The 26,959-nt window shown below is 38.2% G+C and overlaps 1 protein-coding gene across 1 annotated transcript in view; it reads right to left on the bottom strand.

The window, feature by feature from the left end:
- megf11 (multiple EGF-like-domains 11) overlaps nt 1–21,822 on the bottom strand; it is an 86,479-nt gene extending 64,657 nt beyond the window's left edge. The window contains exons 1-5 of the mRNA XM_088416625.1: nt 21,780–21,822; nt 19,203–19,317; nt 18,440–18,541; nt 16,316–16,416; nt 4,978–5,070 (exon numbers count right to left, since the gene is read on the bottom strand). Of these exons, the coding sequence (XP_088272751.1) occupies nt 4,978–5,070; nt 16,316–16,416; nt 18,440–18,541; nt 19,203–19,317; nt 21,780–21,822 (454 nt within the window). The remainder of the gene's footprint in view (nt 1–4,977; nt 5,071–16,315; nt 16,417–18,439; nt 18,542–19,202; nt 19,318–21,779) is intronic.
- Nucleotides 21,823–26,959: the final 5,137 nt, after the last annotated feature.

Genomic DNA, 26,959 nt, shown 5'->3' with positions numbered 1-26,959 from the left:
TTCGTCAATGTGGCGACCGCTTGTTAAGATTTTAGATAATGCTGAATGGTATCTTGGTTGACAGTTGAACGGCGCGAAAAGCCAACGCGCTCACCATTATTCTACATTTTTGCTCGGGCCCGGTGTTGTGCCAATGAAGTAAAATTTATGTTCCTTGCCTTTGCAATTCTAGTTGACATGTGTCCATAAAATGTTTCAATGCACCCTCTGCGATACGCTCAGGGACAGTTTTGATCCAATGAATCATTTATAGAGTATTTCTATGGAGGGCGGCTCTGTGATGCGGTGTTTAGCACGTCCGCCTCACAGTTCAGGGTCCCGAGTTCAAATCCACCTTATTCCGGCTTCCTCCCACATTCCAAAAATGTATTGCACACCTAGAATTGTTGTGTGTGATTGGGTGCGTGAATGGTTGTTTCTCATTGTGCCTTGCGATTGGCTGGCAACCAGGCCAGGGTGCCCCCCCTCCTGCCTGAAGACTGCTGGGATAGGCACCAGCAAGCTAGTGACACTAGTGAGGATAAGCGGCCACAGATATTGGATGGATATTTCTATTGATGTTTGAAATGTCCAACTGCGGGAGTGGTCATTGAACACACCTCCATTCAACATGGGGACATGGGTGAGTGCAGTACTCTATTTTTTATTTTTTTCTTCCAATATTGAATGCAAGAACTCTATTTTAAAAAAAACCTTGTTCATAAAACTGAAAATGAGTAGCCACAATATCCCTCACAAATTGGGAAGGTGCCGCCAGAAAGTTCAGCTCACTAAACTCAATTATCCTATGGGTAATTGCATCAAAGAATTGAATAATCGGCCTTCTGCTCACCTTCAAATAATAAATGCATTTATATTTTACTTTATTGTTTCCAAATTATTTACCAACTTTTAATGTGGCTTGAACTGAGTGGGGATAAATGTTCATTGTTTACTATCTTCTACATGTGAATTATTAGACACCAACAAAATTTGCCCTCGCTTAGCAGTTAGCAATGCGATTAGCATTCACATGCTAGTGATTGCCTTTTAAGCTCAACAAGCACTAACTACCATTTAGTTGACACTTACATAATGGTATTTGTACTTTACACATGTAATCGTATCCTAACAGACTATGATTCACCAATACGCCATGAGTGGGTCTGTCTGTTAGCTACCGCAAGGTGAATAACTTCATGCTAGTCCTTTTCTACTGCTGCTGCTTCTTCTTGACAAGCAGACTGGGCTCGTTTCGCGCTTGACTGCCCTCTCTAATTTGAACACCTAAAACCGAGGCACTATAGATTGTTTGCAGCGACAGCTTATATTGTTGGATAATACAGCCCTTGTGCTTTTTGGGATGTTCAAAACCTTATTTCCTTTCTTCTTCTTTTCGGAAGCTCCATGTGCTCCTATTGTCTTTAATGAACGCCTGCTAATTACTCAATCCAATATGTGTGTTTAATCACATAAATACCATCAGGCATTCGATCACTAGGTGGTACACCAAGACACCAAAGGGAGCCATCATGTCAAGTTCATTTTCGAGTAATTGAATTTTTATTTTTCTTGCTCTGTCTTAATTTGAAATTTGGGGGCGTCTGCAAGAAAGGTCCGTGTAGAAAATGGTTGCGTAAATAGGATTCTGGCAGAGCTTCGAGATAGATATTTTTAGGAGATCTATTTTTAAAGTCGACTTACCCGACTTGGTTGATTATTTTTTTTCCCCCCAGACCTATTCTGATGTGACGTCCCATGATTCTGATGGAAGCAGGAAGTAGTTCTACTTATATGTTGTGAATGTGAAAGTAAACAGTTTTCATTTCTTTTTAACCGGTATATTGAGTGAATCACTTTGACAGCATTGTGATTGACATTTACAGGTACACTGGCCGAATATTTGGCTTGCTTCATTCTCCCCCAAAGGGACGTTGGAATGATTCTCACGTAAAATCAAGACAGAACAATGAATAAAACGAGACGTTTGGTCACCCTAGCTTTAATACCTTTCCTGAAACGTAACATAGCAATAAAATGAACACTGTAGCTAGTGTTTGTAGCCTGTAAGAATCACGTGCATATATGGAGACTGATATTGCTGCATCTCTTATATTTTGTTTGAAAAAGTACGCAGAAAAAGGAAGATACGCCATTTACACTACAGAAAGGAGGTTTGATTTCATTTGAGGATTGGCTGGGATTCCGCATTTTCAACAAATGAAAGCTTGTAAATGAAAAAAGCCTGGAGGGCGCCTGCAATGGAAATCCAAAGTTATGAATAATGCCTTTGTTTCGCTGCTCAAGTCTTTTAATAAGTTGGATTAGCAAAGCACCTGCGCACTGCATTGCACGCTCAGCTGCGCCTCCAACCAAGCAAGAGTGGAACTAAACTCTCCTGGGGGATGCCCTGGAGCTTCACGCACCCCCTTGTTGTTGTAGCCTCGCCCATGTGGGGGCGGGACACACACGCACACACACGCACACACGCGCACACTGCTGCTGAAACGGCGCAAGTCTGCAATGACGCAGGAGCAGGTGATTTACACACATCTGCTAATCAGAGAATGGCTTTCTTGCTAATGAAAATTCATAGATCCATACACTAACACTACTGATATAATTTCTCATTCTTTATTCTGACAGCTTGATTTATCGTTATGTACTGAGAATGTGTTGTGCGAGTTTATACCTTTGCTCTAGGGGAATTAGTGCTGGTCTGTAGTTACACTACCATGATACTAGTTGGCAGTGTGGTCTGCCTTTTCAAAGAATCCATTTTATAGTGTGAATAACACATCTTGGATAGTGCTCTCAAATTATGAATAACAGTGAAGTGCAATGTATAAGCACAATAAAATTAACACACAGGTGATTGTTTCAAAACAGCGTTTGTACAGGTTATCGTTACACCATGTACTTACAAGGGGCAACGCAAGGACAATAAGGTATAATGTGCTCAGCTCATGAACAGGCAAGACGAATTTCACCGTCTCGTACAGTTTACCTATATTTTTACAAAAGAAAAAACAAATAATAATAATACTCAATCCGTGCAAAGTCTGTGACAGAGTCATGAAATATGATAAAGTTCACTTGAATATTGAGTGGAATGGTTTTATAAAACAAGAAAAAAAAAACAAGAAAAAACACGTTTTTTAGATCTCCCTTATTTTAATTGAGACTTTTTCCTTTTGCTTACTCATTCGCACCTCTAGTTGAAGTTTGTGTTTCAAGATCAATTAAAAAAAGTTACCGACGTGTATTCTAAAAGCTTTTTTTTGGTTTGTTTTCCAAAAACATTAAAATTCTAATTAGACAATTATGAGATGTGTCTGATGATATTGACAGTAATTATTTTTTTCCTGGAGTAAACCAGTCTCTTATAGTGAGTAGTAACTGGCAACCTGTCAGTTAGCTAAGACACAAGTGGCAGGTTGTGAGTACATTTTTGCAGTGTGCAGTGTTGAATGAGAGGTATATATCATCATTTTAAGACTTGTAAATGACACGATATTACTTATTTCACATTTGAATTCATGTTTTTCCTACACAGATGTGTGGAAAAAAATTGGTCTCTTTTGAGTTATGCGCTTATAAGTTGACCCCTCTAATAGGAGGGTTGAAAATGCAGGAAAAAAACTGTCATGTGAATATGGCTGTATATGTCATGTGAGTACTGTATATGTCAAATGTCGGTATGGGTTCAAATCCAACAAACGCAAAAGGCAGATGAGATAATTTTAGTAGAAGTCCTTTAAATGTTGATATTATTGTGACCAGTACACAGCAGGCCGACAATGGGTGTATTGCCAAAAAAAGAAAAAAGAGGCATCAAGGTATTTATTACTACCCTCATCGAGGTCGCCTTAAGTCTGCGACATAAAGGCTAACACAAAATGGGAAATGACAGACGTGCTAGAATAAAATCTATGCAATGGTGTTTTAACATTTTTAAGGAACAGCTGCTTGAACATGTGTAAAAAACTTAATGATCACTGACATTTACAGTATTTCTATCCTATCCTCTGCGAAGAAGAACTCATTTCACTCATGCCACCCATTGGCCAATTTTTATGGGTCATTTCTTTGAATTGCTTACTTAATGCATGCAAAAATTAACTCATTAATAAACTTTCTTTGAATGAAAGGCTCACAGAACGAGCTGATCGACAAATTTCATGATATAGTTAAGGATAAAAATGTATGGATTTATGTGTAGTGAATATTGACATCAGTGTTAGTTTACAACCGCTTTTAAATGGTTAGAGTACATGAAGATAAAAACTTGAAATATCGGCCATTTAGGAATTAATTTTTTGCCCATATTTGAAGGGCCTCCTTAATCGGCCAGATTAATCGGTTGGACCCTTGTTACGTTTGTGTCGAATATTTGTAAAATTTACTTTGAAAAAAAAGCAACAATTACATAGCTTTTTGTTTTTCATCAGTGCAGCGGGAATTAATTAATGACATTTTCATTGGTTTTAATAGGGAAAGTTGGTGAGAGACATTTAAAAACAAATAGACAAAAATCTGAATCTGATAGTTGTTTGCAGAGCACATGAGCTCCATCTTCCCATCTTTTCCAACTTTTGGAAACTCTGTTGAAAAGCCACTAAATAGAGCGACCGACATTATGGCTTGTTAGAGCGCGACATTGATTTATCATTGAACAGCCACAAGTCACAGGCACCAGTCTAATCATGATTAAGATCATAACAGAGAGCCGGTGAGACACAGCGGGGCTGCAGCCATCCATCCATTCGTTAGATTCATCAAGCATATCACTTCCACTTCCAGCAAATGAAAATGAATTCATTGGGACTTACCTGTTCCATTGGCTGTGTTTGCAAAGAAGAGAGGATACAAAGCTAAGTAGCTTTGCGATAGACGTACACTGAGGCAAATGCTTTTAAACTAACAGGCTGTGAAAGCCATTTAGGCACAAATGAGCCTAAGTAACTAATAGCGACTGAGGGTGGGAGGTGCACTCACCACTGGAGCAGTCCAGTCCGCCCCATCCTGGCTCACACTGGCAGGTATCAGGAGACACGCAGCGGCCGTGGACACACTCTTCTGTGCACAGGGCTGAAAAACACACGAGCGCGCACGTGTCAGTGGATTATGAGCGTGTTAAACACCCGCACAGGTGTAAAACAGCATTATGGAGCTAATAAAGCATTTCATGAAAACACCAAAAGCAAATAACGGGTTTTAAACAAGCCCTCAATTTTGTGCTGGTTATTCACATATTGAAGTGCCTCTCAGAGATCCGTGTGAGAGCCACAACAAAGAGATCCTGAACCAGCTTCCCCCCATGCACGGCAGGCATATTGGACATACGAAATTGTCCTTAGGTGCGATCGGGTGCGTAAATGGTTGTTGGTCAATGTGCGCCCTGCAATTGGCTAGCAGCCGGTTGAGGGTGTCTCCCCCCTACTGCCCACAGTCAGCTGGGATAGGCACCAGCAAGCCTGCAACCCTTGTGAGGATAAGCACCTCTAGAAAATGGATGGATGAATGGATGGAAAGATGATGTCATGAGGGCTAATAATAAATATTTCTCGAAACACTGAATGAGGTTAGAAGCTTTCCACGATTTTCCGTTTGAAGGAGGACAAATGGTGTGCTGTTTAACAGTCATATTCCAACATTCATCTCCATTATTTGACAGCAGACTAAACAATTTCTCCAGAGATTGTGAACTTAATCAACAACTCAGTTCATCACAGTTTTATTTTCCAAATCGAGCTGTAATCAGCAGGCGGAGGCATGACAGAGCGGGCCGTAAATCCCCTCTAATTTGATCAGCCAGTGCTTTGTCATGTACCCATTGTTGAATACAGCGAGGCCGAGCGCCGCGGTGTTTACTAAGCGTGCGTGTTGTCTTGATCATTCTTATTGAGCAACACGGCACCCAGCCGTAGGGATCCCATTTGTATTCCGGCGAGCGTGCTAAGGGAGTTTGGGATGTTCGGCCGGGTAGAGGTTTTGCAGTTTTTTAGCTGTTTTATGGAACAAAATAAAATCCATCACGAGGATGGGCACTTAACATGAAAGAACAAAGTTGGAAGACAAGGTCATCGGGCTCGCTGGGTTAAGACAGACATTCTATTATCTTGGGGAGTGGAAGCAACTATGATGGGAATCAGCAGTTCACGCACTTGGCCTGTGGCGGAATGATACAACCAAGGGCAGCAGAACAAACAGATCCCGATCGGACCGTGTCCAAATTCTGCCTTTTTGTTTTCTCTCCTCATATTATGGCTCGGAGTAACGGCACAGAAAAGCTTTGAGTTGATTTTCCCAGCTCTGTGTGGGATATCATGGCGCCGGCTCTGCAGGCGGAGAGGTCAGCGGGAGCTGGCGGCATGCCTGAACTGTACAACTATAGATTATCACTCAATCAGCCTTCGATTAGGGTCGGATGCCGGCGGGAGGGATGAGTCCGGAAAGGGGAGGAAGAGGGAGAATCCCAAACAGCCGCAAGCCGCTGCTAATCACGGAAATGCTCCGGAGGCAAAAACGCTAAACCAGAGATTGAAAGATAATGCGGGGCAGATTTCTGAGCATCGGTGTTCTGGCAAGGAGAGTGTCTAATTAAAATGAGGGAGGGGAGAAAAAAAGAAAGAAAAGAGGAGTCTGTCCGGCGTTTGTGCTGACGAAGGTGCGAGATCGACTACCCGTAATCAATGAGGCCACAATATGCAGAGTGTTCAAAACGAGGAGACCGATTCAATGTCACTACAACGAGCTGATTTGATTTTGTTTCAATCAGCAAATTCTCATCAGCGACCAGGAGGGGAAATGCAAACGTGTGACAAAAAGAAACATGGAAATGAAGTTTTGCCCAGGGAGAAGAGATGAAGTGCACACTTCATCCAGGGATCTGAATGGCACTCGCTCCCCCCCCCAAAAAAAAAAAAAAAGGATGGCATAATCAAACAGGAGTAGGTCTTTTCATTTTAATTGAAATTCATGAATCACGCCGCTAAACTCATTTCTGAGGAATCTGAAAATTGAGTCTTTCATCTCGATAAAGGGCTAATCTAGCTCATTATGCAAGAGGTGTTATCAGAGCAGTTAACAATAGAGTTAATTGGTAAATGTGCAGCAGCGTTAATAAGAGTTATAGTCGAGCACGGTCAAATCCCTATCTTATTCCTCTTTCTGAATTTATGACAAAAAGATAGATTGCTACGGCTGCTTTGTCTTCTGGTTTCAAGGACGAGGTGCACTCAAAATCATTCAACCTCCATTGAACATTTGGTGACCGCGCACAAATACATTGCATAAAGGTGAGACGGCTTTGAAAATATATCAATTGTAACTTATAGTTAGTGTATTTTTAAATGTTCTAAACGTTCCTCAAAAGGTGCCCTTCTAATATTAGTTGTTTTGGGTCCATTAATTGCTGATGTCATTGAAGTTTTTAATCAGCAGTTTCCAGTTTCATGTAGGCTTTACATGATTAGGATTGTTGGAGCAGATTACCAATTGTCAGGACTGGGCAATTCGCCACAAAATCAAGTGCTTTCAACAAGCGCTTCATGAAGCAAAGCTTTGTAAAAATATACAGAGGAGGATTGGCTGTACTGATATTTTTTTAAGACTTTGTGTCATAAAGCACACGCCAAAAATGCGGAAGAGCTCACAGAAGGTGTGTGTGTCTGCAGTGGGTCCATTTGGCGACGGATTGCCTAGTTCCATGTCAACTCATGAGCGGGGATGGTGAATAGAAATTTGACTCAACTAGTACAACCCCGGGACTAAACAAAATGAGTGCATTGACCGGTTTAGCGCTGTTGAACTTTCATTCAAGATACCTATTAGCATTAGCTAAATGAATAAAACAACCACCAGTCACCAGATTGTGAAGCCATTATATTAGTAAGAATTTAAGGAAGAATGTATTGCATATCTAATTTCAAGCGAGCTTTTGATGTCCAAGATTTGAAAATTAAGGTTTGAAAATCTCCCAAACTAGTAGGGCTGCACGATTATGGCCAAAATAAAAATCACGATTATTTTGGTCATTATTGAAATCACGATTATTCATCATGTTCGTTCAAACATGTCTATTTATTGCCCCTTTTTTTAAACAAGCAGTAAAAAAGACAAGCCTTCAAGGATTGATACTTACAAATAATAACAATAATGATTAACTAAAATAAATACATAAATAAAGTAATAATAATTAATGGCAGAACTTGGCACACAGGGCAAAACAGCTAACTTACTTGCTGAGTGCAAACCAATTAAAAACATAAGCCTACTTAGAACCGAGGACCTTATTTACTTTTAAGCAATTTTTAATCAATTAGCAGTCAAAATGTCACTTTCAGCCTTTACTAACCGAATTTATTCCATTTTTTTGCCAATCGGATTTTTCATAATGGGTCTCGATTGACAGCTAGCACTGTAAATATTAGGAATCAGGGGAGAATCTCAACGCCATTTCACACAGCTAAATAATATATTAGGCTGAGAAAATAAGAGGCTTTTGTCACGCAAACGTGGGAAACATTGCTCTCTGGTGGTAGTGCTTGATTTGACCTGTAAGAAAAAAAAAAGTGCTTGACTTTTAAATGTTAATATCGCCGTGGATCATCTTATTTTTTTTTTTTTTAATTGCCTACCTTATTATTTGCTCGATTATGGAATGAAGTCTGCTCGGGTTAGTGATCAGAATAAGAATTTCATTGTGTGGAATTACAATGAATATGACAATAAAACTCTTGAATCTTGAATTACTTTATCGTGGCAGCCAATATAGTGATCACAATTAAAACTCAATTAATTGTGCAACCCTACAATCTAGCCAATGTCAATATAGTTAACTGATCAAATCAACCTCAAGTTGAGCAAGAAACTGCGCAGAAAAAAAAAAAAATATATATATATATATATATATATATATATATATATATATATATATATATATATATATATATATATATATATATATATTTATTTCATGGGGTTAGAATCCTTTCTTGTGCAAGCTGCATGCACACAATTGTTTGCGCTTTTGTACAAGTGCACTTCTTTGTATCTGCAAAATGGATGTGAAATATTGCGACGGCGCCTATGGTGAACTCAATCTACAAGAGCACGTACAGTCCCTCGGAACTTTCTTTCAAGGAAGGAGACATTATTTTAAAAACTTTGTCTTTGAAGCATGAGAAAAAAGGCAACAAAGTCAGGATGAAAAAGATATCAAAGGACAAGAAATCCTTCCTGGAGAAAAAAAACAGAAAACTCATCACCTCTCCAAAATGAAACATGTTGCGTTACCATCTAAAACTTCCAACAAAATATATTGAATTCTGCAGGTGCCATGTCGCCTGTTTATGAAGACGTGGTCAAGGAGCCTGTCGCCCCGAGTGGATATCAAGTGATGTCATTAGCGAGTTTCTGGCACATGCTGTCATTGTCAACCTTATTATAGGAGATGAGTTCCTCACATCCTCTGCTCGGGCGAGCTTCTGATTAAGGTAATGAAGGGCTTCTGATAGATCAAAGGTCACGCAACCGCATTCATGAAGAGCTGCAGCCGTGGAACTTCAGCTCTAATTACATACAAACAGTGATACCATACTCAGACATTGCGAGCAGGCTGATTGGATGTCGGAGATGGTTTGAAATTGTTTTATTGTTATCTGTGAATTGTTTCGGGATGATCTAAGTTGATTGCAAGGTGTCGAGTGATATAATAAAATACAAATGCTGGAATAATGATGATCCTGTCTCACTTTAATTATAAATTAACTAGCTTTTACAGTATTCTGTTGTATAAATGGCACCTGCTGGATCTGCAGGTTAATTTTACCTTCTGCCAATTGGTGGAACAGCATTTAATTATTCCGCCAATCGCTATTAATTGTCCAGAGACACAGACTATTTATTTGTGTCCACTAGTGGACAATTGTTTCCGCTTCACATATTTTGACTCATTCGAACTACCTTACTAAGTCCTAGTGTGCTCACGAGAGGACATCCTAGCCTTTCCATCCGTGTTTGCGTGAGATGCAATTAACATTGGTGTCTTTCTGAGACAAAATGGACAACAGTGGACACAAATGAAGTGGGTGGGTTTCAGGAGGTTCATATATGTAACGGACATAGATGGACAATGTCAATGGAAATGGTGGTAGTACATAAGTAATCTTTTTTTCTTCCTTTAAAAAAAAAGGCTCTTTAAGATGAGCTAAAAAGAGGAAGAATAAACATGTATTTGTTGCATTTTCAAAAGAAATATACTATAAACACTGTCTATTCGTAAATTTGTACTAACAGTTTCTTTGTTTTCAAAATGAGCATTCTCATCTTTGTAATATTTCTGATACAGCTGCGTCTCAGGTAGCAAGGACAAATTATACTTACACTAATCTCCAACTTTTGTGAGGTTCACCAAAAGTGTTTTTCCCATAATGCAATAAAATGTCACAAAAATGGCACTAAAATTCTGCATATATAGCACGTGTCTGAGTAATTCTTTTTGTCAATTAAATCTTGTGTAAGTTTATTTTAAGTGATTTACAGGAAAAAAAAAAGTTTTTGACATTTAGCTGTCATTGCAGTGAATGAGTTAACTTATCCACTACCAGCCCATTATAAACAGACTTTTAACGTCCGGGATGAACCATCCTGATATGGGGGAGACTGGGTTTTTAGAAAAATGAAATTACTGTTTATAGGCCACTGTTATAATAATCGCATAAAGGTTATCTCATATTCGTTATGCAATCACTTAGTATGTTTGTTATGTGATCAGAATGTTGGTGGAATAGGATGAATGTTTTCTGTTACTGGTTGTGAAGAAGAGGAATTGACGCATCTCGAGAAAGAGACAGACCCGTGACTCTACAGGAGTTTCGTGACTCTACAGGAGTTTCGTGACCCGACCCGTTTCCCATTCTCTTCCTGAGGAAGGAGATAACGCATAGACTCTAAACCGCATTTCTCACCATCGTAAATCAATCGTTTACATTGTTGCCAAATGTTTCCCCCAATCCTTCAGGGCAGCAATGACTTTTGTACCTAGTGAACTCTTGACCTAATAAAAAGAGAGGGTGCGGAGAGGCTGTTTCAGACCGAAATAGAATTGTAGTTGTGCAGTCCTTCTCCGTTCTCCTCATGCATGAGAAAGAAAAAAATGCCTTTGCTCCTTCTTTGTGTATAGTTTCTCACAAATGTCTAACAGGTGAACCTGACAGCCGACTAAATAAACAATTGTCTTTTTGAGTGCACAGTATCCTTAAATGACATAATTTGAGAAGTATTTTATAATGATTTTTGCATGATGCTATTTTTTAAACATACAGTATTTTACCATCTTACATATACGATGGAGTGCCTACCAAGACATTTTTAGAGGCGCGTCAATTACTCAAGGGGTTTCACTCTCCTGAATAGCGCTCTGTACCTATCAACATGAATCCCAGTGGATTACTGTATACTAAATATAAAATAATTATACCATTTTCTTTACTCCTTATCAGTATGGGAATTCTAGAGCGAAACAAAACAAAACAAAACAAGCTATTTTACATACACACAACAAAGTGTTCTGAAATAGACAAATTGAGTTCATTTTGGGTCGATGCACGCTATAATGCCCCCTTTTGTCGCTGCATGCAAAACAGCCCGGGGAGTACAAATCTCTTAATCCTGGAAGTGAGAGCGCTAGGATTAAAAGGGCTGAAACAGTTTGCAAAGGCAGCAAAAAGCAAAACTGCCCTATCGGCCCCTCAGCGCCCGGAGTCCCAACGTGGAGTCGGGGGCGGGGGGGGCGTTTTTTCCCCCCTCGGCTTGACGTGAAATCAAACTGAAACCTAACTACTCGTGAAATGTGACGCCTAGACTTGCAGATTCTGCTGGTTAACACCCTGAACAGTATTCAATGAATACATAACGTTATAGTCGGTCAAATGGTTAATGAATACATTATTGATCAAACTGCGACTTGCTCCTTAAGACCCCCAGACGATCGTATAGGCTGATACCCTTTTGCTGGCCCGCTTCCCAGAGCTGTGCAGGCTTGAGAGCAGTAAAGCTGAGACAAGGACAAGCAAAAAGTAAGTTTCGCATGGAGTGCAAAAGGTCTGGTAAATATTAGAGTTTGATTTCAATTTCTTTCCGAGGGAATAAAAACGTTGTCTGGAAGGAGTATCCACATCAGGATAGGATGGGATACAAGGTATAAGAAGTAAGAAGTTGAGCAAGCTGCCCTTGATCACCCCTGATAGTGAAACGCAGGACTCGCATTGGTAGTATCACTTGAGGTTTTGAATACCTTATTTTTCGGACTACGAGCAACTTTTTTTTCTCGTGATTTGAGCCCTCTGGCTCATAGTCCAGTGCAGCTTGCCTGCGTTATTCGGTGGGGTAGTTTTGCCAGCCACCAGTAGACAATCAATCTGTTCAAGGTGTCAACTATGAGATAAAACTGAAAAGATGAATGGCTGTGCTCAAAAAGAGTTTTAAAAATGTAGTTAGTATCACAAATATACAAATTATGCATAAATTGAATAAAATCTTGTATAAAAGTTTGTGACGTGTACAATTGATATATATGCATGATTGTATATATGAATGATGTACAATGTGGTTAATGTTCACTAAAATAATCAAGTAAACCAAGTGAGACAGAAGAACATTCTATTAAAAGTATCCATCCATCCATCCTCTATAAATATGCTGGTGCTAGACATGCATTCTCGTTCAGTCTGTTAAAGACAAGATGTTGCTGTAAGCAAGCAATTTTAAAAAAAATTACATAAATATAATTAAAAAAAAAACAATAAATGTTCTCAATAATAAAAATAAAACCTCCACATAGCATCTTTCTGCATAAATATCTGATGTTACAACTTGTGGATTATAGTCCGGTGCAGTTTATCTGTGACAAAAAATGCCTTTTTTTTTTTTTTTTCTCATTGTAGATATTATTTTTGTCTTCTTTCCATCCCCATGTTCTGTCCTATAATATGTATTACATTGAATATATGTGGATTTCAAAAGGCGGGGTCTGACCTGGAGACTCAATCAATGTTGTCCTTGAGTGTTAGTTATGGCAAGTGTATGAATGTGCTTATTATGTGTTCATTTTGTTGCCGTGGAAATAAACTGGGAGCTGTGCCTATCCTTGACCAACTGAGATGGTCTTACTATACACTCTCTATAGCAGCGATAGCCTATATAGAATTGCCTAACAATGTTTACCAACCATAGACTTGATGTTGTGTAAGCTATCTTTACTTTACTTACTTTTATTTATTTTTTTATGTGAAATGTTTGCAAACTTTGGACATTGCCAGTGCTTCATGCAGTCTTTCCTCCTGGCTCGGCGCCATCGCGCCAACCTATTTCTAGCGTGCGACTGCAGTAACATTAGTCGATGTGGAGAAATGATCACTGCGAAGCTTCGAGGAAGAGATTTTTCTTCCCTTGGAGGAGACAAAGATGTGCCCGTTGATTTTCAAAGGATTTAACATTATGCAGAGCCTGCGTTTTTCTGGGTATCTGAAGCTTTACGGAAAGGCAAAATATGTTCACCTTCACTGGACTTTGTTTAACTATAAATATAATCCCAAGGCTAATTCCACATAACACAACCCAACTAACATGTACGCCCCTGTGCAAAAAAGATTTACGCATAGTGAGCAGTTACAAATCTCTTTGCCAACAAAACATGAAAACATCCCGTGGTGTTTAACTTAAATTATAACATTATAACACCAATTATCTTAAAAAGCCAGATTATACCCCATACTAGAATGGTTTGACCTAACTTGCCTCCTCTCGTTACCTGTCAAGTTAATGATTTATTTTGTGGACAGATTTTTACTGTGATGCCAAAAAAGGCCACTTTAATATTTTTCTGTGGACAAAGATATATAAGTATTTCTTTTTGAGAAGAGATCTGACTCTTTATGTTGATTATTTTTTTGTGGACAAATATTTCTTAATGGTTAAATTATTTATTTATTTTTCTGAACATAAATCCCCAAAAAGTACAATTTATGTTTAATATTTGGACAAATACTTATTTGTGATGATTTCTTTTTGTGAACAGGTCTGAGACTTTTTGCTGATTATGTTTTGTGGACAAATTTTTTTTGTACAACCTATTTCTGTAAAATAATGTCATTAAAACCAACTAAAAACAGAATATTTCTGTAAATGTAAGCATTATTAATCATAATAGAAAATTTACTTACCATGGTTATAAGTGTTATATTAATTTTAAAATATAAAAGTGTTGTTAAATTAACGTTAAAATAACACAAAAAAAGACTACACTATCACAAAAATGACAAATAAAAACAGTATTTTTATGAGAAAGTAGTTTTCTGTTATTTTACGGTATTGTATTGGCACCCCGTCTGCCAAAGGGTCAGTTTTTGGAGGACTTTTTTTTTTTTTTTTTTTTTTACAGTGTATGGCGCGAACAAAAGAGACCGTCAGGAAGCTGTTACAAATGCTGTTGAAATAAATTGAAATTTCAAGCATAAAGTCTGCTCTCCATTTTCATGTTTTGTCACCTACTGGCTCCACTCTAGGTCGATGTCAGGGGAGTGCCCGTGGCATGTGCGATTACAGTCAACTCGTCTGTTTGGCATGCAGGAAACCTTCACAGTATATCTCTCCACAAGAGAGATAGAAATGCTTATGTATATTTTGCTTATATGCACCTCTTAGCAAAATGATATGATTGCAAATTAGTTACGGACCGCAGAACCCTTGTAGTCCCCAGATCTCAATCTTTAGAACTACTGCTGCATGTTTTTCCCCCACAAAATTGCCAAGATTGACCTTCTGCAGTCAATTAAAGATTGGAAAATAATGTCATATTTGTGTTTGTCTGACTCGAGAATAATCAGTTAAAGATTATTTTCAGCATCCTGCTTCAGGCTCATTTCCACGGCTTCTGCTTTTTTTAAACTGATTGCTTTTAATGGCCCCTCCTCGGTCTGCCACCAGGACCCGGATGGCTCGTTAAGTTTTCTCATTGTTATACAGCTTCAATTAAATTAATTTAGCTGGAAGAGTATACAGAGAACGGGCCTTGGTGTAAAATGGTATGCCTGCGTGTTAAATCAGGCCCAGTCATCTAAAGCAGAGCAAAGGCACGCGGATGGTGGCTTGCTAAAAGAGGAGGTGCAGATGAAATGTTATCGGTTGTGTGTAGTAAACCATTAGTCCGTGGGCGGACGTGCTTGCGTGGGATTTTGATTATCTGCAAGTCATTCTATGTTTAATCCTTCACCTACAATGCTTAAAACAGTGATTCCTAAAAGTATGTTGTGGACCCATTAAGTGTGGATCATGGATCGGGAGTAGTATTCGACAGGGCTACTCCTTGCTTTACTAACATACAATGTTTACTGGTTATGATGGGCGCATTGAATGAGCGTAAGTGTACATAAGCACAAGAATTATTGGAATTTTTTATATATATGGCTTGTTTTTCATACCGCTATTTACTATAGTTATGAATTCATTGCCGCATACTTTGGAATGCACCCCCATCATGAACCGAGGACCCCCTTTACAATTAAATATCAAACATGGATCCCACGTTGGAGTAGCCTTTTAATTGGAAAACAATATTAAAGTATAGAGACAGTCATGTACTAGAAACAATTACTTAAGATTACCCTGTCCAAGCATTGACATTTGGTACATGTCTTCTACATATAGCATTTTCAAATGGCACACAAAATGTGAGGGAAGTTTCCTCAGAAGAGATCGGCATAATGGCATAATAGGCATAATGTATTTGAATTTGAACAGTCTGCACAACCCTGTTGGTTTTTGTGATGACTTAGAGAAAAATTCCACCATGATTGGGACTTAAAAGCTGTACAACTCTATCGAAAAACAATGCATTCTTTGTTAGTACGGAAGGAAAAATAAATTGACATTTAAGCTGCGCAAGTGTGTGCGTCTTCTTATATAACCGGGGATGTGGCTGTGTTCAGAATTAACCAATCAGAATTATACTCAGGTTAAATGGGAGTCAGCGCACACCTGCCACCAAAGTGCTTTAGCATCAACTAAAGTTTAGCTCGTTTTGTCGTCATATCTTACAGCACACGCTATATAGTCCTTAGAGAGCTTCCACATGGGAAATTACTGTTCAAAGCTCCCCTTCATTCCCAAATTCCCCCCCACCCTCAATTCCAATCACCTGAAAATGATTTTCTGTACAGTATATGTAAAGTCACAATAGTAAAATGCTACTGTCAGAGTGACAATAATTAGAAAGCACTCAAACACTAGCTAAAATGCCATGAACAAAAGAATAAAAAAAAAAAATACTCACGAACACATAAGTCTCCACTTTCAAAGTAACCAGGGCAACACTGTGAGCGGCGCCTATACATGGTCCTCACTCCCCGCCGGTAACCTGTCTTATAGCTGGTCCTGAGGAAACAAGACACAGCCAGACGGTTATGCCATATACAGTATGTAGGACCCCTCCCGAGGGGCAGGAGGACAAACCCGGGAATGTTTTTCTTTGGCTGATGGTTAAAGTAGAAAGAAGTCATGAGAAGTCAAAGTCAATGACGCACATAAATCTCCCTGAAGCCATCGACTACACGCAGGGACCAAAGTTGCAAAGTAGGCAACCAACAATGTACAAATAAATAAATGGATAAAAGAATAACTACACCATCTATTTTAACCCTCTTTAATTTAAGTAAAACGAACAAGAATCTTCATCTGGCTCTGAAAAATTAACCATCATGTATTGGCATTTTACTTCTATTACCTTGTGTCATAAATATCCTCCGACAAAAACTCATATTTTTTCATTTACGCTAGCCGCAATAGATTTCACACGAATTAGCTAAAGAAGACACACATATAATAAGTATAAGTATATATACTCATATAATAGCAGAAGAAAGTGTGTCCAAACTTTTGAGTGGCAATGTATACAGGGCTCTTTTGTCAATAAATGATGTAGTGTAGTAATTGTGGGTCCCTGGAAGAACCCAATTTTGTTTTGGAGCCAAACATTTTGGGAATCCAAATAGGATTTATGTTTGGACGTTCAACAACATGATGAATGACTGTGTCTGGTGGCGTAAAACTCTTTGGTACCAACCTTTCAGCCTCGGCCACCTACTGTCTGAAACTTTTATAAAATGAGGATTATTCACCGCATAAAGGATAAACATTTTTGAAAATTCAATTGCTTGGACTTAATATGTGTAACACTGTTGAAGAATGATTAGTAAATCGTTACGATTCAGGAGCATTATACTAGCTATTCTTGTGTAGTTATTAATATGCATGTTTTATATAGTGCTGTCAAGAGATTAAAAATCAGATTAATCAATTAGTTGCTAGGTAATTTATTTAATTAATCTTTTTAATTTCAATTAAAAATGTCTGCAAAAAAACCTAAGGGTCTTCTTTTTAGATACCTCATGTTATTGTGACATCAAAAGATTGATATTCAACAACAAAAAAACTGGCGTCAGTCAATTATTATTTTCAACCAACTTTAACAGATGCAATTGTAACTATTTTGCTTTCCTGCATTTAAGACTAGTCCCAACTACTTGTCGTTTTGACCAACAGGAAGAATAGTGGTTTTCTTTTTTAGATAGCCAAATAATTACAAAACAACATTAAAAGAAAACATCATTCACCCTGTCCCTCGCAAACTTGGTCAAACGCTTTTAGAGTTTAGTTTGGCAAAGAGCTTTTCTATGAGTTGTGACAATTGTGTCTTTGTTGGAATCATTAGCTGTGGCTGCAGTTGCAGTTGGGTGCTTTGCATTTATGTGGTAGGCTAAACTTGAGCTGCTTCTGTGATAAGCAAATCTTACAAATAATGTATATCTTTATCAAAGGTGCTGTATAGGTGTTTATTAAAGTTAAATTTATCTTTCATCATAATTACAATTCTCATATGCGCTTTCATTTTCACAACTTCCTTCTATCCTCCCACCCACAACAGGAGCCAATCAGGTTATTCAAAACACCATAATAGCCAATCTGTGTCTACTGCAAGGTGTGATTGACCTTTGTTTTCCAACCCCTGACACTTCCAGTACAAGAACTCTGATGCATTAGAAAAGAAACTCATCAGCATACAGAAAAAGCATTCAGGTGGAGAGGAAAAATTAGAAAAATGAGATTGAAAAAAATGATGCGTTAACATGTTAATGAACTGTAATTAATAGCTGTTATATTGACACCTCTACTCTTAACAGTTTCTGATTTTAGTTGTCTGTAATATACAAATATCCAAATTAATTTAAAAAATGTAACGAATCTTAATAATAACTACTAACCCAGACCAAGTTTTCCAATTTAATAACATGTATAGCGGTGCGCCTCTATGACTAATGTAAAAGTCTCTTTCTAAATGAGTGAATGATCTGACAGCAACCAAACATGACGACCGATGAGAATATTTTTTCAAACCTACCTGTGTCTTGTGCACTTGAACCAGTTAAGGATATCGGTGCACCTGGTGTAGTAGACCTGGTCGAAGGGGTGGGCATAGGTCTCCTGAACAGTGACGACGTAGCTAAAGAGGGCCAAACGTTACAATACTAGTTAATTTATCTCGAGCGCGCCAAAAACCGTCATAGCAAAAGGTCTTGTGAGTGCACAGCTGCGCCGACAGCAGTGTAATAAGGGCCTTATAGGACCTTTTGGTGATTCATATTATTGAGGTATGCAGCACAGGAAGCAGGTGGATATTGGCGGACCGCAGAGCCATGAGCAAAGCCCGCTTATGGGATTCATATCAATGCCAACAAGGTGGAACCGCAATCCTAAGTACCCTCACCTTGGTCAGGCAATAATCCAGGTAATATATCTTCACAGTTTTCTTTCCTCCCCCTCGCGAGGACAGAAATTATTCCGTCTTATTTCTCATAAGTGACACAACCCGGCGCAGCTAATAATTATTCCGGCTCTGTGGCTGTTGTGATTGATTGGGATGAGAGTAGCCTGATCAATTTGCCTGCGTATTTCATTTGATGCTGCAACTCCTCCCATCCCTCACCGCGCCGCGACACAGGCTGCGCCGGGTCGATAGGGCTCTAATGGCCCAGAATGGATCTGAGACTTTGGTGAAGAGAGCCTGTTTCACTAAAGGTGCTGCAACCTCAACGAGTTCTTAGCCCATGTTTGGATTCATTTATTTATGTATTTATTTATTGCGGAAGAGGAAAATTGCTGACCTTTCCCAGTGGCTGCAGACATTGGGGTCATCCGGGTTAAGAGTCCATACGTGAGCTGTCAAGCCCAACACTTGGAGCAGGGCCGCTAGAGCAACAAGTAACGCCATCACTCGATCTGAAACGTGGAAAGTCACGCCATGATTTGGATTCCGTTCAATTCAGCAAACACCATTGTTAAACACAGGGCATTATTTGCTTTTTCTTTTACTTTTTTTAAAAATGTATTTTATATATATATATATATATATATATATATATATATATATATATATATATATATATATATATATACATATATACACAAATATATATACACATATACACATATATATCTACATATATATACATATATATCTACATATATATATATATATATATATATATATATATATATATATATATATATATATATATATATATATATATTTTAGAATGTTAATGAAAATCATTCTGCAGCAGTTAATAAAGAATTGGTGATGGTGACATTACGATTATCTCATATTCTTTGACATGTGAACAAACAGGTTGATCAGCATCTGGGAATGGATTGACATTGACCTTTGATATTTGTCTGTATTCTGATAATATCATCAGTTAGCCATGACATTTTGGTAGACAATTGTTTTACCTAAATCGGGTGAGGCAAAATTCCGTGCTCACGAGCAATGCTCGATTTTCGAAAGAGACAAATACGGCAGGTCATTTAGGTTAGAAACAAAGTAACAAAAATCTACTGTGAATAAAAGTAAAATATGAAATTGTGTTCGACAAGAGGATGACACTACATTACACCACAAATAATTAACCACATTTCTTTTTTCATTTATAATAATTTACCAATTATTTATTTTTTCAATTACATTAATTTACCAAACAGGTAAGCCCTGAATAGCCAAGATCTGACCAACTGCGGTCATACTCAGTCAACGGCAGTCCCCTGAGATTTATAATGTCCATCCATTCATTCTCTATAGCCGCTTATCCTCACATGGGTCGCAGGCTTGCTGGTGCCTATCCCAGCTGACTGCTGGCACTCGGCTGGGGGGCACCCTGAAATGGTTGCCAGCCAATTGCAATTTATGCTAGAAAATTTTTATTTGGGGCATGATAGTCACACAATGAAAATTTGTGATTTAACTCCCGCTTTGATTTGATTAATCAATGAAAAATGTTTTTATCAATATCAAAAAAGCTGAATAGATATCGTAGTGTTAATAATTCTTTTAATGCCAGACATTCTTTAAAATCAGGTGTGTTGTTTTTTCTAACTTTCCCAAACTTTTTCTCCACCCATTCCCATAAAACAACAACAAAAACGTAGTCTTTCCACTCACTTCCTTTTATGTCAATGCCGTTCAAAGTGTTAAGTATATTAAGCCAAAATGTTGTAGCATTGTACATGTGCAGGTGTAATGACAAAAAAGATCTACCTATCTAAGGATGCCATCTTTGGTTTTCACTTGACTAACAAAGTAAACCTACCCAATAAAAACCTCCAAACACACTATGTTCTCCAAAATGATGTTTGTTTGACATCAATCATACGAAACAGACTTCGCTGAGGCTTAAATCATTCTTACCAGTGTGGGCATGCACAATGTGGGACTATTCGGAAAAAAAAAAAAAAAAAAAAAGGAAAGGGGGGACCAAACATGTAATAAAATTCTGCCTTCATGCAGCAGTTTGCAACCTGTGTGAGGAGACCTGACAGCAATTTTGTATCCGAACAAGCTCAATGGGAGTTTCACGACCCAGAATACAGATAAAACGAATGACGGTACAGATGTTTTCATTATCGCTTCTGAACAAAAATGGAAGGATTATTTCCCAAACAATCTTTTGTAAAATAAGTTCCTCCACTGCAATAATGCTGTGCTATGTCTCCTTCGGTGAGACCTGCAACCTTCATCGGTGACAGTGACCAAGACGGTGATTTGTCGAGACCTGCATCTTATTTCATTAGACGTACATTCAAGGGGGGATAACATATGATGGGTGGTGCCTGACAGTGATGAATTTCCTCCATCCGCAGGTCCTATTCAAGAAAATAGCGCCTAACTATAGACATGGGCATGCACTGTATGCTATTAGAGGTAATAGCACTAAATAGACACCTGCAATGGAGAGAAAGGTTTTATTGAAAGAACTGGAAAATGTAAAAGAAAGAAGGAGTGCCTGACAAAAAAAACAATAGCTGGGAACACGATGAAGACATACATTTTTACATGTCCCACTTCAGTACCTCATATGCTCAATATCCGCACGAATGTATTCGATAGCATCAGCGTTCACATGTTCCGCTAATCTTCGCCATTGATTGCTGCATGTAGCTCACTCACAAGTGAGGGAAAATCAATCGGAGCTTCACTTGCTCTAAGTAGGAGTCCATCCGAGCAGGCAGAGGTTACTGTCATGTTCGTTTCCTTAACAGGATGATTAATCAAGGTGCACGTCTGTTACAGGAGACAGCTTCTTTCATATTCTGGACCCATCTCTCAAATAATCTAGTTAAACACAAGAGGGGCGCTACTTGATTGACAAGAACGTTTTTACTGCTCAGGGGATGAGACCACTCACCGGCCAGTGTTCTGGACGAGTGGACTGGCACATCACCTGTCATCTTATATTTGCCTGACCTCACAAGTGGTGCGAGGCCAAGAGCTGTTAGATAAAGTGTCAACGTCCTGAAAATCTTTTTGCAGATTTGTCTGCGGAGAAGTGGGGAAATATTTTTTCAGCTGTAACGGTTTTAGATGTGTCACAAATTGCATGGGATTTTGTGATAGCTAAAAAGAATATATGGATAAGAAAAAGATGATTTGAATTTAATTAGCGAGGTTTATCCGAGTCATGAGTTGTGACGTCAAGTTTTGGGCCTGATATTGATTCTAATGATTAAAAACACGATTAAATAAGTGGAACTGATCTAGATGCAACTAAGTGCACTATGTCAAATTAATGTGGAAAAACAAGCTTTCTTATTTAAAATACATTTAAAATAAGACCCCCTCCCTACACACAAACACACAATCATAAATTATTTTTTAGATGATAAAGCGCGCTGGATTATAAGATGCGACAGTAAAAGTTTAACAGAAAATCTATTTTTTTGTCATGTATAGAGCAGCAGTAACCTATGTTAAGCATAACACCAACATACTTGAATTTGTTAGACTACGGAAACAACACAACAGTAACATTAAATTACCCTAACCCTTGTATTGAGTAAAATAGGAGTTCAAATTCAAAATCACGACTTCAACAGCATCGTTTTCTGTCTCCCTTTATTTTACTGGGAGTCACCTGATGGCTAGTAAAAAAAAAAAAAATGACAGCTACGCTACACTGGACTATAGACTTCAGGGTTCAAAGCATGGGGGGAAAAAATACCGCCTTATAGTCCAAACAGTAATAATAATAATTATAACGCTCCCCAGAGTCAAATGTGTTTTTTTTTTTTATCATAATGGGACATTCCCAGCAAAATTCATCCGGATCCATCAACACATCGATGATATTAATCAATGTGATGATTAGGGAGCATTAATTATTATTAGATCATTTTCGTCTCTGTTTCACTTGCTATGTATAACCAGGGCCAGACATTTGGCTTTATTTTTATGGCCGGCAAAATTGTAGCGCAAAGTGTGGATGGGTGAAATCATCTTTCTTTTGGTAATTTTGTAGTTAGAATGCGAACTAGTGCTGTAGTGGGGTTGACCACAGAAAAATTACTTACCAATGAAAGCGGCTCCATTAGGACTCCATTTATTTGTGTTTACAATAATCCTAATAGCTAGATAGGTACAAGTACATTTTGATTCAGATGCATGTGTGTATTGCTTGATTAGGACAGGAGTCATAAAAGATTCATGGAAAAGATAATACTGTAGTTCAAAATGATGTAGATTGTTTGATCTGACTGTAAAATTATACAATTTTAAGGAATTGAGAGAAATTGAATGTACCACGTTGACTGCAACCAGCTACTGCAGTAGTAAGCAGTCTGAAATAGAACAAATCAGCTATTGGCTTTGACCACACAAACATCAGAAGATTCAGGGATACACATCCATCCATCCATTGTATAATAATACTTGGCTTTTGAGTGAGTTGGGTTGGCGTACTTTGGCAAGAGGCAGCGTACAAACTCGATTTGTTGCCAGCCACTCACAGCGCATATAGACAAACAACCATTCAAACTAACATTTATGGACATTTTATTGTCTTCATTTAACCCCAAACTTCAGAAATATGAGGCAGAAATACTTACCACTAAAATGGCCCTGTTATATCATTTAAAATAATAACAATAGTCGCAACAATTTCAACACTGCTGAAAATGTGTGCATCTCTAGTTGGAATGTTTCCAAGGATGTGCCAATTAATTTTTACAGAGAATACAGACACTGAGGCACTGTGCTGCAAATTCTATTGTTTGTCAAACAATGTCAGTTTTCAGTGGTGAGCATTTATTGGTCCGTAAGATAGCTGAGCAAAAATAACGTGTATGCATCCTAATAATGTCTTTTAAATGATCTATCTATCTATCTATCTATCTATCTATCTTCCATCCATCCTTACACTTGTTTACGGATGAACGTTTTGTTATGAGACCCTTTTTGATTGAGGGCGTGAAAAGCCTTTAAATCTCGGTGGTCGGCACTCTCTGAGAGTGCTTGTTAGAGTGGAATACACGCAAACTGATTGGAACCTTTGAAGATAGAGACAATAACACATCAGCTAATAGCAAAAGACACGTGACCTAACACTCACCTTGTAGTAACACTTGCAGATGCTGAGGAGAAGAGAAGTGGCGGGGTTAGGATGGGGGGGGGACTCCGAAGCCTCTTTGTGTTGTTCAGACGCACACTCTCTGGGAGAAGTGATGACAGGTCACAGATCTGTTGGCAAGAAGAAAACTAATGAGCTTATGATGACACACACAAAGCACACATGCGCGCTACGCTCGCACACACGGACTCACATACATTTGTTACGAGAGCGAGAATCTCCGCAGGGGTATAATTCACATAAGCTGCTCTTGAAAGGCCAATTTATTCGGTGCAGCCTCCGCGTCCAATCACGGTTTTCATTTCATTTTACTATGTGCCTCCTACCTGGTTTTCATTGCTTTGCTAAAGAAATAAAAGGCCGCATTAAATCAAGAGGGGCAGCCACAATGAACTCCGCTCGCACTTCAAACGTCCGTGCACTTGCTCGTCCGGCGTGTGACCAAATGATCTGCTCTCATTAACGAAGCCTTTACCGGGCTCGTGGCACAGAACGCACACGCGGCGTTTGTGTGTTTGTCATCATGCTTAAACGCGCTGCTCCTAATGATTCCACCGTGAGGTCAGAGGGCACTTTTGAGATTCTTCAAAAAGACAATATGACTGCTTTGTCTCTTGGCCAAATGAATAATTCAGCATCTTTCTTTTGCCAGGAAGAGACACTCCATTGCCCTCCCTAATAAGCTCATTTAACATATCTTTGTCTCGCTGACGACCTGCCTACAAAGGCAACTACTCTGTTAGAATACGATATGCAGTATATTTTAATACCCAATTCAAATTTTTACTGCCGGTGAACAACAATGGAATTGATTTTTAGCTAATGTAAATGACCGTATTGTAAATTAAAAACATATTTTTAATTTTACGACAACAAAATATATTCAATAATGAATGAATGCCAATACGTTAAAAAAAGGATGAGGATCATTTTACTAAATTGTACTAAATTTTGATATACAGTAGCAATATAATAATTATTGTGATATAATTAAGCAGAATTTCAGTGATGAGAAAATTAGCTGGGAAAAATATTGAAACAAATGGCTAAAAATTAGTTAGTTAGTTAGTTAGTTAGTTAGTTAGTTAGTTAGCATAGCTGAATAAAAATATTAATTCGATGTTGTTTCAACCATAAAGACATTTGTTTGAGTATAACATGAAGCATTTTTGTTAGCTAATTAGATAAGCCCTTTATATTGTAATAAATTGTTTAGTGACTATCTAGCTAATTATCTTTAATTTAGTTAGTTCTAGCGAGCTATTTTTTTCATTTAGTTGGTTCTAGCTAGCTAATTTTGTTTTAGTTGGTTGGGGTTGGTTGGTCTGTTGGTTCATCAACTAGACTGACAGTGAGCAAGGGGCAGGATAGACTAGTTGCAACCAGTAGCAGAAATGTATCATAAAACATAGCTGTATTGAAATATGTGATTATTTTTCTTATTGCCAGTCAAGGAGGTTTTTGTTATTTTTCATTTGTCCGCTGTCTATAATTTTACTGGATTAGCCTGAACATCTCTCAGTGAACAAACGACTATTACCAATGAGGCTTGAAAATGGATCACAATCTACAATTGAAGTCTGTAGCAGGACCAAACATTTCAATTTATATGGGCCCTAAACGCTTTGTGGATTTTTTAAATAGTGTGTTTCACTGTTGTGAGGATGAATACTTTTTCCCATCAACATTCATAAAAACATTTTACTTCTGTTTACACTTCAAACATTCACATGCCATCAAAGTAAATCTTCTCTGGAGATTTTATTATCCCAATAGAGATTTTTTTGTCCCCCATTTCGCAATGCTTTTATCTCAGATGATGAAACCTTCACAATGTTTGCGCTTCTGATCAAAACATTTAGAAAAAAAAGAACACTATTTGAAAAGTGCAAACCCCGCTGCACAAAAAGTAATGCAGCTGAACTAGACAGAGTTTGAACAAATTACAGTCAACATCTGACTCGTAAACCTACTGTTTGCACCAACTCGGAGACGCGTTGAGGTTGACGGTTTGGGGTCAACTAATGGCCAATCAAGTGTTTTGGATAAAAAAGTGTGTTGAATAGGGAGCCTTGCTGGAATGAACAAATGGTTAGTCGGCAGAGCAAGCTAGTGTAGTGCCATGTATGGAAATAGAGGTGCTTCCCGTTTTGTGGCTTCAATACCTCACGTTTTTGTTTTGTTTTGTTTTTTCCAAAAAAATATACATGTCGATTGTCGTATATTGACTACACCATAGATGCGTAGACGACACTTTAGATCACTGTTTTACAGCAGCGCCTACCCGATGTACTGCAATAACGCTCAGTCTGAACTAGTCGATTTTGTTCAGGCCGCAAATAAAGGCACCTTAGCTTAAAACCAGTGCCCCTCAATTATATTTTGCAAAGCCACACCTAGGAAAGAAAAAACATTTCGCGCCTCCTCCACTTGCCAAGCCGACCATAAACAATATTACTACCTATAATAATTGTATTAGTATACCTAAAACTGTATCCTTTTTAAGTGACAAACGTAAAAAGCAATATGAACTTTCAACAACAGTTAACTACTTTTGTTTACAGAATTTATACAGGTTTAAGGTTTGCCTAAGCAGAAAAAAACCCAAGAGCATCAAAAAGCCTGGAAAAAAAAGATGCTAATCCTTATTTTATCACAATAGATAGATAGATAGATAGATAGATAGATAGATAGATAGATAGATAGATAGATAGATAGATAGATAGATAGATAGATAGATACTTTATTCATCCCCGTAGGGAAATTCACATTTCCAGCAGTATCCAGCAGTATCCTTGCCCAATGACACTACGCATGGCAAAAAAAAAAAAAGAAAACACTGTTCCTTAGCATTGCCTCACACCCCTAACAAGGCGGCCTGCCCCACTATTTGAGAAGTACTGGATTAAAACTAAACCACTACTCATCATTCTAAGTCAGTCATAGCATTATATGGGGGAATT

Source organism: Hippichthys cyanospilos, chromosome 6 (assembly GCF_059441005.1).
Source record: "Hippichthys cyanospilos isolate Australia breed blue-spotted pipefish chromosome 6, RoL_Hcya_1.0, whole genome shotgun sequence".
In the NCBI taxonomy this organism is placed as follows: Eukaryota; Metazoa; Chordata; class Actinopteri; order Syngnathiformes; family Syngnathidae; genus Hippichthys; species Hippichthys cyanospilos.
Note: the sequence above shows the minus strand (reverse complement) of the source record. Positions and strands in the feature narration are given on the sequence as shown.